The sequence below is a fragment of the Narcine bancroftii genome, chromosome 1, assembly GCF_036971445.1.
Source record: "Narcine bancroftii isolate sNarBan1 chromosome 1, sNarBan1.hap1, whole genome shotgun sequence".
Classification (NCBI taxonomy): Eukaryota; Metazoa; Chordata; class Chondrichthyes; order Torpediniformes; family Narcinidae; genus Narcine; species Narcine bancroftii.
This window is the reverse complement of record NC_091469.1, coordinates 366,634,599-366,646,965: the sequence shown is the minus strand read 5'-3', so window position 1 is coordinate 366,646,965 and position 12,367 is coordinate 366,634,599. Positions and strand designations below refer to the sequence as shown.

Below are 12,367 nucleotides of genomic sequence, written 5' to 3'. Positions count from 1 at the left end.
TAATATCCAACAACACCACGGCACTTATTGTTTGAAAGCTCCACATGCTGCATTCATTTTAAAGAGCATTCTTGAGAAGTGGATGATATCAGTTCCTGCCATCGTAGGGTCATGTCCCTGCCCTTTGCTTTTAGTTTGAAATGCACAAAAGAATCCCTGATTTGCTTCTGTGATTTTTTTTTCATAATTGAATACAGTTTACCGGATGGTGGTAAACCATTTGGCCTATTGAGACAGTGCTGGCCTAATGCAAGGATTAACAGCAGCTCAACTCCCTGGCTTCATACTCACCCTGTTCCTTTTCAGTGTCCACAACAAAATCTGTCCCTCCCCATCAATGTCTTCCAGATTCTTACTCCCTGAATAATGAGGCAGCTCCTTATTCCACTTTTGGTTCTTTTGTCTGTCAATTTCATTCCTAATCCCCTGGTTCTTGACCCTTCCATTGGTGGGATGTATACTGGGGAACCTTCATGAGTCTAAAAATCAGACCCATGCAACGTCTTTTCTCCCAAGGAGAACAACCCATATTTTCCATTAACCAAAGGCCTCTCATCTCTGAAAATGCTCCATCAAGTCTCTTCTGTGCACCTTCCAAAGCCTTTAAGGTGTTATAGCTACTTTGAATTGGTCAAAGATTTTGGCTGAAAAAATAGCACTGGTGATTTTACCACCATCTCCCATTGTCTGCCTTCCACACCACTGACCTTCCCCATCTCACTCACTCAGTCAGACAGAACTCATCATTGATTCTCATCTCCTCAACCACGAAGCTGACCTAAATTCCATTGGACACACAGTAGGGCTACAAATAAGACCTGCCAAATGTTGACAACTTCTCTATGATCCAAAGACCATTTGTACCTTGATGTGAGATGAGCATCATCACCTGCAAACAATTTTAAACTGAATTATTGAGTTCCTTTGGGGAAAAAAAAATCTGTGTTTCTATACCTTTTGATTTCAGGGAGAAAATCCATTATATTCGGACAGAAGGAACACTTGGTCTTGAAAAGCTATCATGTGATGCAGATTTGGTCATTTTGTTGAGGTAAATTAATTTTATTTTGGTCCATTCCCTGACCCAATTTAATTGATGAAACCTTTGACAAAGTTCCATGAATGTACCATAAACAGAAATATATTAAATATTTTATCTAAGGAAAATCAAGAAGCTGCTTAATTTTACAGATGGCAAGCAAGCACAGTTAAAACTGATTCAGTTTACATTAATCCCTCACCATGACAAACCAAAGCAAAAATAATCAACAAATTGTAACAAATAAATAGAAGTCTGTTCTAATGTTTGCTGGTTGACTGGTTATCACCAACCAATCTAATAAGTCTTCTCCAAGCAACTGATTTCCATGAAGACATTGTTATTGAAGTGGAGAAGTGTTATACATTTTAAATATAAAAAAATATACCCAAGATGGTGGTTCCTATGCTGGGAAGTGTACCATCTGGGTTTGCAGACTCCAGGGGAGCTGTGGACCAGCAAAAGGCATCAGACACAGGGAGAGATCCACCCCCACCCTCACCCATTGAGAAAGAAAGGAGGAGATGAACCTACAGGTTGGTGATCATGGCATCAGATCAACAAGGAGTTCAGCAGCTGAAAGGACCCACACAGGCTGTGGGCAGTTGGAGACATGGTCAAATAACTCACACAGGCTACGGGCTGCTGGCAACTTGCAGTCAAAAGACCCAAGTAGGCTGTGGGCTGCTCAAGTCTGGGAAGTATCCAATCCGGGATTCGAGAGGGTGCTGAGTACAATAAGAGCTCACGAAAGGCCTCAGGCACTGAAGGCTTCCTGATCGTATTGCAATTTTGGATCTGGATCTCAGGTTGTCAATGGTTTAAACTGGATTTGGCAGCTGCAGAGGCAGGGAGAGCACTGGAGGCGAATCCACAGATACTCAGTGTCTGTCAAGGGACTTCCTCTTGCTTCTCTTTCTCCTATTGTTAGAGACACCAGACAATGCTCATGGTGAGGCACAAGTTGAAGTGTATAATTTATATTCCCTTTACAATGTATTATTGTGTGACAATAAAAGGAACTTTGAACATTTGTAGTGATTGACATGAAATTTCAACATGAATATTGCCATCAGCTGAGATTACTTTCACTCCCTACCTTTTCTACAGAACATGTTGTGAGAATGGATCAATGATCACTAATTTTGAAAGGAAATTGGGTGAGCACTTAAGGGGAAATAAGATTTCAGGATTAGGGATGAACCAGGGGAATAGAACCGCTCTTGATTGCTCTGCAGCAAGGTGTATGGAGCTGGTTGGTTGAATGGTCTCCTTCTGGGTTGTGAGACCTCAGGCGTCTGCCAAGCCACTGAATGTACATTGTTGTAATTTGAACCCTCAGTTGAAGGCTTCAACCACTTGCGGGATTCTACAAGCATCCAGGAGCACCAGAAGTGGAGAGAGCTCCCCCCACCCATTGAGAAGGAAAGAAGGAGAAGCCTGGGAGACGAACCTACAAGATGGTGATCATGGCATCAGATCAGCAAGGGGTTCAGCAGCTGAAAGAACCCAGTTGGAGATACAGTTAAAGGACTCACACAGGCTACAGGCTGCTGGCAACTTGCAGTCAAAAGACCCACACAGGCTGTCTCTGAGATTATTGTCTCTTTAAATAGTGATTTAGGTTGAGGTGGGTTGTGGGAAGAGATAATTAAAAGAAGTTGTCATCTGAAGTGTTCTGTTTCGCATTTGAAGTGATGTGGTAGCATTGAGATTGCATTGCAACCAATGATCGAATCTGCCTGCTCTGCTTGATTCTGATGCACGTTCTATGCGCGTGTACTCATGCACTTGCCCGAAAACATACACATGCCACAAATATAATTTTGAAGCTCACAGCACCAAACAAATCCATTTCTGAGCTGAGTGATTTACATTTGCCAACAGTTATAAAAGCTCTGCAAGTTGTGTGACCATTTTGGGATTGTGATACATGTGCAAGGAGGATTTTTTTTTGGCCAGATGGGTAAATTGGAAGAACCCCACTTTCTAATTAGCATTGTAAAATTGTATTGTTTCATTTATTACCTCTTCCCATTCTTCTCTGTGAAGTTTGATTTTTTTTCCAGTTATTATCTATCTGCTGATTTTATCACTTCATCTTTAACTTCCTGGAATGAGTTACAATTCCCTTCACTTTAGTATTCTCAACATTCATATTCATTTCAGACTTTGCAATAATAAAATTCCATTTCACTAATATACCACAAAACAAATACTGGCCCCAAAACACATTTAGGCTGGAAATTATTTAATGCAAAAGCAGGGCACTATATGGTGGGAATCTGAAATAAAGACAGGGAATGTTGGAAACACTCAACAGGTTAGTCAGTGTCGATGAGCAGAAACACAGACTATATGTTGGCTCAATGAGCTTTCATCAGAACTCTCGACATACCCTGTGTAAGGTAAAACATCATGAGATGGGAATGTGTAAGGAGTTACCCTGTGCAGGGCTGTAACAAGATGTGAATGCATCCTTGTACTTACAAGATAAGAGAGACATTGATGGATTGAGAGGCAGGAAGCTAGCAGGGAAAGGATAGCAACAGTTTTAGTCATTGGACAAGTAATGATATGATGATGTTCTAAGCACGTATCCAAGGGTATAAAAAATCATCATTTTGCTGATAACGGCAGAATGCATTCTCCGACTAACATTGTTAGTTGCAAGTGTTACAATCCGGTAATAAAGAACAAAGAACCCTGATTTCAACTCAGTCTGGTGTTTGTCTCACTCATTCATGAACAAAGCAGACCTAACACCTGGCTTCCTGAGTAATTCCATCATTTAACTTGTGCAACACAGTGTTTCCTATGCTACAACTCTCTAAACAATACACATCTTGGTGAGGAAATCAGATCCATAAGAAATATGATGCAACTCTGACTGTACACTGATGGGAACCAGACCTTGGTCAGGTGCTTTCTCCTGAATAGATGGTTGAATAATTTAAACAAAGACCAATTAGACAACTAAAAACCAGATCAAATATATCACAAGCTTTCTTGTACCAATGTGAGCATTTCTGATCAAACTTTCTTAATAGGTGTAAATTTCAAGAAGATCTAACAAAATACATAGATTTCCCATGTAATAAGAAATAGAGAAATTATGAAATATTTAGTACAAGATTGGCTGTTCAGCCATTCACTCATATTCTGCCATCTGTTTGGATCATGGCTCCTCTGCATTAACTCTATAGACCCTCCTTTCCACCATTTCTCCATAATCACAGTTAACATTATACTTTCAGTTAGCAGGGCTGTAAATTTCAGTTGACTCACAGACCATGGCCCTTTGAAAAGAAAGCTTTTGGGATTTCCTTGACATATTTCTCACATTGATATAATTAAGTCTTTCTCCATTGGCTTAATTTATTTCTTGACAAAAGCATGCAATTTGTGACTGATTCCTTCTGTGACATTTTATGGCGTTCTATCTGTTGATTTCAGTAATTCTGAACCAGAATGGAATTTTAACTGAGTTCCCGTTCACTTTATAAGCCTTTTAGGGATGATTTGTTTCATTTTTCCTGGAAAAACTTTTAATATCTCCCTCATTTGTCTTTGTGCTATGAAAATGAACAATAACATCTCCAACTGGGTTCTTTCAATAACAATAACAATAACCATATAATAATAGTAATATTTTGAAAGGAGGACAGAACTTGATCTTATTTTAAAAAAGACTGTTTCAAAATGATGACTGTTGAAACATCAAAGACCCAGCAGAGTAGCTGGGGAGCACTAAATATCAGGTCCCCAGAGCTGAAAGGAAGCAAGGTTTCAGAAACAGCTGAGCTCCAGGATAAGTATACCCATTAAAAAATTCAGAAAAAGTATCTTAAAACATTAAAAAAGAACTGAAAATGAAAACAAAATCCTCTTGAAGAAGAGAGATCAATATTTTGGGCAGTAAGAAATAAAATGGAAAAAGAAGCATGAAAAAGGTTTTTATTTAAAAAAACCTGCTGATGCTATTCCTTCATTCTAAAAGTTGTTCCAGAAATGTGTGTCAGGATGTCATAGTAGCATTTCGTGGCGAACCAGCTCCACAAAAATGTCAGTTTTAAAAAAAATAATAGATTGAATACCATTTTCTGTGTGGACTGCTTTCCAAAGCTATCACTTAAGATATGGCATATTTTTTAAAAAGAAAATGTTATTTAGTTCTTTGAATTGAATCAATTGGGTTTTTTTCCCTCACATATACTGAGATAGAGTGAAAAACTTTATTTTACGTGCTACCCAGGAAAGTCAAGCTACAGTATATATATCAAGCTACAAGTATGACAAGAAAGGAACCTGCAGGGGATAATGCCCAAATGAAATAAAAGTGGAGGTTTTCAAGTTAAAGTGTACTGATACATTGGCTGCTTTTCCTCCCTCTGACAACTAGCTTGGTATCATCAGTAAATTTGGTCTGAATATCACTTCCTGTTTTGGATGAGGGAACCAAATTCAATTCAGGGGGCTATTGTTATTGAAACTGTACTGAGGCAGCTTGGCTGGGGGCATGGCTGAATCTGGGGTGCACTATTGCAACCAAGATGTTGTTTGGGCCAAATTCCTCTCATCCATTTTTGATATCACATGAAGTGTATCAAAATGACTCAATCATGGCTTCTGTAATTGGGAAAAGCAAAAAGAAGCCAGGCTGGATCAAGCAGGGCACCACTATTGCTGTGGATGGATAGATGGAGGGAGAAAGGAGAGAGAGCGAGAATCTAGTTGTATATTCCTGGAAATGCATTCCTTCTCCTTTTTGGCCAACACTGTCAGATTTAGAACATGCAAACATCTTTGTTATTTGCAAGTCTTCATCGAGTTAATGAAACTCGATGACGTTTCATGGTCATTACTCTCTCATTTTTCAGTAAATAAAAGCACAATATTATTTGAATAAATAAAGATTGCACTTGCTTCAAATAAACTGTTCTCAATATATAGAGATTTTTTTTGAAGAGGGAATAGCTCAAAATTGGTACTAGTAATAATATGACCTATGTTATACAGAGTTAAGCACAGAATTTCAGAAGCTACTGATATAAATTTCCTCTGTAAGCTTCAGAAATGTATCTTATTTGGGAATCATTGATTTGGCATGGAATTAATATAATTGCCTTTCATTGTCACTGTAAAATTAAAAAAAATAAATTGTTGAATCAGGAGATACTTACATTTTAGTGGAATGCTGTCAATATTACTTCAACTGGCCTAACAATCATTTTGCAGAGAGGAATCTCCTGAAATAAATTTTAAACACTGAAGATTTTTTAAAAAGTATAACAAATATGGTATTTTGCTCAGAACATTTCTCTTTCATATCACATCAATGTCACAAATGTCTTCCATTACATATAATAGCCCCTTTCACACTTGCATCCCTCTAAATTGTCTCAGTGTCCCAGGACAGGAATGGGGATATGGCTTTTCACTCTTGTGGGACACTGAACGCTTTCACACATGCAAGGAGCCATCCCAGGGTTAGGACTTTTCTACCTTCTACCAGTGATGTCATGATGCATCAAGCAATTGTGGACCTGTCCTAAATCCTGATCAATGTATTATGATCTTATATTAGAAAAAAATTAATAATTACTAATTATAACATAATTAAGCTTTATGTACAGCACAGTATGAGCCCTTCAACCCCTGTTGTTGTTGTGTCGACCCACATAAACCTGTATAAGGGACCATGGGAAAGTACTAGCAATAAATAGCAATAGCGGACAATTTTTAAACTGCATGGGAACGTTGGAAGCACAATAGCACACAATATAGAAATACCATGGAGAAAAAGCAATGGAGGACCTGCCCTCCCAGAATTTCGTGCAGTGGAGAAAGGGCTGTGTGCATGGCTGAATGCATGGAGTGTGCACGGCTGAATGCACCGAGCACTTTTGGAGGGGTTTATCTGCTGCATGGCATTCTGGGATGTGAGATCCACCATCACTTTTTCCCACGGACTTTATAAATTGTGCACTATAGCGCTACCAACTTCCCATGCTGTTTAAAAATTGTACACTACTGCTATTTATTTCCTCTTTCACTCTATCCCCCCACTGAGACTTACCCATGGCAAAGTTTATATCTTCATTTTAATCTTTTCGTCCTTCATTCCAATCTTTTCGTCCTTCATTCCTGCACTCACACAAAAACTTGGGTCATTTCAATCCCACAATGCAATTGCCATTTTACACTTGCTGATTGTAACGCCAGCGTCTGCAGATGCTGGGATTGTACTAGGGGTCAAGGCCATCAGTCCCCGGCATGAGATGATGTCATCTCATGCCAGCATTGAGAAGATTTTTCTTTCACACTGGATACTTTAAAGGCAGATTGTCTGTTAATTCCTGGGATCACTTGGAAGTGTGAAAAAGGCTAATGATTTAAATTGGATGTACTGTATATAGCCTGAATATTACTTTTCCAGCTGTGGAACTTCTTTTAATTGATTGATTAGCTGGCCTTCTGCCTGTAACTTTGAAGAACAATGCAAAATCTCCAATCTTAAGCAGGAAATTGCAGAGATTAAAATTCTGCAAACTTCTATTACAAGATCTAGATGAAAACTGTTCTTTTGATGCTGACCAGAAAATCCAGCTGGTGTCCATTTATTATACACTTTAAGGCTTAAGTTTATTTGTCACATTATGCAGTGAGAAAGGTTCTCCTGTGAACAGTAACAGGTTAATTCTTACATTCATGTAGCCACGTAATAACCACAACTTACAGGGTATAGGATTACAATGAAAAGAAAGATTATTTATTGCCGAGCAAGGACAGTATGAATACACTTTTGCAGAGCTCACTTCGGAGCCTGATGAGTGTGGGGAAGAAACGGTCTTTAAGCCTTTTGGTGCTTCTGTTAAGCCTTCTCCTCAATGGGAGGAGAGAGTTGCGAGTGTGATGGCTCTTTCAGTGTGTTGCTGCCTTTTCTAGACAGCAAGTTAAGTAGATGGAGTTCATGGAGGGGAGAGAAGTGTGCAATATGTTCTGAGCTGCATTCACTATCTTCTGTAGCTTATTCTGATCTTGCTCAGAGCAGCTCCCATACCACATTATGATGTATCCAGCAAGTATGCTTTTGATTTTATTTTTGAGTATGAAATCTTATTTATCTATCTTTTATGAGAATTAGAATTAAAATGCACACTACATTCTAAAATTAAAATGTCCTCTCAATACCAATTAGATCATTCTCTGAAAATATATCAAACATGGATTTACATGCTCTGTTTTCTTTTAGCCTCTTTGAAGATGAAATTATGTCCTACATTCCAGCACATGCTTTGTTTCATCCAGGATATAGCTACTCTCCTCGTTGTTCACCTGGATCCTCCCCTCAGAACTCACCAGGTAAATTGGTTTGAACTTTGTGTTCAGTGATGGAACTGTACTGACACTTACCCACACAATCTTGTAACATGAGACAAATCAATCAGCAAGATCCACGCAGCTCACAATCAGAAATGGGACTTCCCTTCAAAGTGATCGATTTCAGTAAGATGAAAACAAGTGCTTTTAAAAATAAGGTTTTGTTACATTTCATCTGGAACACCACAGGTTCAATTAGCGTTATCCAAAAGATGAAAGACTTTAGCAGTAATTACAATTATTCTTGGCGTTAGAAGATATTCTAATGGGGTGAAAGATTTAGACGAGGACTGTGATCAGCCAAAACCATTCCTGGTAAACCTGAGCCGTAATAATATACAGAAGTAGCCTTTGATCAATGACCCCAGATCTCTTGCTAGTTTTGTATTGCAAGCAGGTCCTTCATTATGTTTCTGAAGAGGTAATACATTATTTTGGAACATCAGAAAACTTACTTCACTTCACTTACTTCACTTCCTGCATTTCCATATGGATTCTTACTAGTCACTGTGTGTCTGAATCACTTGCTACAGAATGATATTGATACAAGAATGCCAGAGAATATATTTTGGACACAATCATTATGTACTAAATAATTTTTTCAACTTTAGTTCCGATAAAACCTCATAGTTTTGACATTTTCCAAGAGATAAGGCAACCTGGTTTACTCAGATAGAACATCAAATGCTGACACAAACATGGCCAATTCAGTCATAATCTGAAACTAAGGACCTATACTATTTTCAATGGCTGACCTTAACATTGTTGGCTCCTGTTGGATTTTGGTCAGATGGACCAGTACTTTGATTTGTTCACATCCACCCTCAGAGATAACACAAAAGCACATCAGCAGAAGAGTTTTATATGCAATGAAGAATGGTGGTGTAGATGATCCCCACCGGTTGACTCAGAGGATCATGGTATTTTGCCATTTATTGCATTCTGTCATGTATTCTACAGCACAGAGGACTAATGCACCCATATCACAGAGGAGAAGAAGTTCATTGCAAAACAAAATGATTTTAATTTATGTCAAAAACTGGAAATAAACAGGCAGAAAGCTAATTTGTCTCATTTTTGCTGGCTAGGTATGCAACGTGCAAGTGCAAGGGCTCCTGCACCGTACAGGAGGGACTTTGAAGCTAAACTGAGAAGTTTCTACAGAAAACTTGAGGCCAAAGGTTATGGGCAAGGGCCAGCAAAGATTAAGTAAGAGCACAACATTTGTAATTTCATCATGATCTTGCAAGTTAAATATATTTTCAAACTCAACAACACTGAGCTTTGTGAGGTAAAGCTAAGCAGAAACTTGGGCATTTGATTAGGTTAGGCTCCACTGAACTGATAATCCCTTAAAATTCAACAAAGTTTTTCGTGGAAAAAAATGGAAGTAAACAAGAAATCAGCAAATGCGGGGGTCTAATTCTGTGCACAAATGTGGTAGAGAATTCAGCAAGGACTTCCAAATCCCTAACCACTTCTATTCCATACCCCATTGCCACATTGCATGTCTGCCAATGGCCTCATGAACTGCTAAGTTGAGACCACGTGTAAATTGGAAGAACACCTTGTACTCCATTTCTGCAGTCTTGAACCAGACGACATTGATATTGACTTCTTCAGATTTCTTTAGCCCCTTTCCCTGGTCTCTTTCTTTCCTTCATTCCTCTGTCTCCTTTCCTCCAGCTTCCCACCCTCTCCCTTCTCCATTCAAAAACCATGTTTTTCAGCCCTCTTCTATCTCACCCTTCACCTCTCAGTTCCTTTCTATTCTTCCCCCCCCCCCCCCACCTGTATCCTCCTATCACCTGTTAGCCTGTGCTCCATCCCTTTCCCTTTTCCCCACTCCCACCACTTTATTTAAGCATCTGCCTGATTTTGGGGACTCCTGAAGAAAGACTCAGGCCCAAGATGTTGACTCTTTTACTTTCAATGGCTGCTGTATGAGCTGCTGAGTTTCTCCAGCACGTTTGTGCTAGGATGGCCATTCCAAAGGAGAACATGGTCATAGGTTATTATATACACACACACACACACACAATGTGTTTTCATTTGTTATTTTGCAATACTGTTTAAATTTTATATTAAAAAAATATTTTTTAAACACTATGTATGTGTGTATATATAGAAATGTCCTCCTTTGGAATGGCCACCCTATTTTGGGCACTACACTTTTTATGGAGCAGGTTAGCTTGAGATGCACATTCAATCCCCAAAAGTCCATGGCAAGAACATATCTTTGTTGTAACTGCTCAACATACTGAGCACATGAGTAGCCATCGGCTGTGAAACACTTTGAAACTTGCTGAGGCCATGATGTAACTGAGACACGAAGGTATATTTTATTCTAATTTTGCAAAGATAGACCATCTTCCTGAAATATTTATTTTGAATAAGAGTAAAAGTATGTGTCAATTCTATTGAAATTTTTGACAGATTATATGGCAGTGGTTCAGTCAACTATTGTATCATTTAGATTTTAAAAAGTATCTTGTGAAAATAAAACCCATGCAAGAGATATGTAAAAAAAAATGTTAAAAAATGTAGACTTTGTTCCCAAGAAAAATAATTTGTGTGTTTTAAATAGAGCATACATATGCTCTCAATTACAAAAGAAAATGAACTCCTTACGGTAAGAATTACACTGCCAACATTCCTGCCCACCTGGCTATTTTTGTCTTCTCACTCGAGCTCTGCTCTATCCAATGCAGGTTAATTATACGTCGGGACCACTTACTGGAAGGTACTTTCAATCAGGTTATGGCCTATTCACGCAAAGATCTCCAGCGGAACAAACTTTACGTCACATTCGTGGGAGAAGAAGGGTATGGAGTTTTTTCATTAATTTCCCACTGATTGCATTTTCTTCAATTTTTTGTGTTACATTTACAACATTTTTCAACAGTATCAGGGGGAAAACTACTGTAACCTTTTTAAATTACTCTATGGAAAAGCACTCTTTCATCAATAAACTTCAACTCCAACGTATACCTAACTCTGATGAATCCATTTGATTTTTGATAATGGTTGCAAATTCCCTCTAAGTAAACACAATTTGATCTCATAATAAGTCGCATTGTATCAAAATACCTTGTACATGCTTTGTACAGCCTCACGTTCAGTGTGATTTGAGATTGGTCAAATCAGATGAAGTCCTGTCCAAATTCAAGAATTCATATAATTTATAACTCTGTTCTTTATAATATAAACCCCAGTCAATCCTGTATTCTCCTGTATAAACATTTTTAGCAGAATATTCCTCCTGCAATAAGAATTGATCTCAGCCATTCCTATACTGTATAACCAAACCTAATTCCAGCAGATTTTGTTGTCCATCCTCCTAACCTTTTGCATCATGCAGAATGTGCTCCCTTGCTGGAGTCTTGGGGTTGAAATATCCATTGAATTCTCCCAGTAACTGCTGTGAAACATCAGTGTTTTATTAGGGCTCTGATGTGAAGGGGGCAAGGCAATTTTCTTTATAAGAAATGTGTCCATTGCAGAGGCAATCTTCAGACTTGCTACAATGAGATTTCTAAATGTCTTGGGAGCTACAGTATTTCTGAGTGCTATATGCTGGATTTGTTCAAATGTACCAAACTGTATGACCAATAGTAGGCTTCAGTGGTGGGTTGCAAAGAAGTAAGCTGATCAACAAAGAAAATTATTTTTTTCAAGAGGTTTATGACATATGTTACACAAATAGTTGGTCAAGGGGGAACTAGTGCAAACCTATAAATCTACCAAATGTTGAGTTGACAATAATTCAGGAGTACAAGTCTATCTACCCTTTACAAATTAGGAAAAGTAAAACTACTGGAATAACATGACAGAATATAAGGCCGATTCACTTCGTCTTGCTTGTTTAGAACCAATAAACAGTACAGCACTGAAACAGGGTCTTCAGCCCATCTAGTCCATGCCAAAACATTTACTTTTCCCAGT

General features: G+C 38.4%; 1 protein-coding gene across 1 annotated transcript in view; it reads left to right on the top strand.

The window, feature by feature from the left end:
- The window catches only part of LOC138758395 (E3 ubiquitin-protein ligase HECW1-like), a 284,362-nt gene that overhangs the window by 173,670 nt on the left and 98,325 nt on the right, over positions 1–12,367 (top strand). The window contains exons 15-18 of the mRNA XM_069927283.1: positions 968–1,051; positions 8,295–8,404; positions 9,511–9,631; positions 11,134–11,247. Of these exons, the coding sequence (XP_069783384.1) occupies positions 968–1,051; positions 8,295–8,404; positions 9,511–9,631; positions 11,134–11,247 (429 nt within the window). The remainder of the gene's footprint in view (positions 1–967; positions 1,052–8,294; positions 8,405–9,510; positions 9,632–11,133; positions 11,248–12,367) is intronic.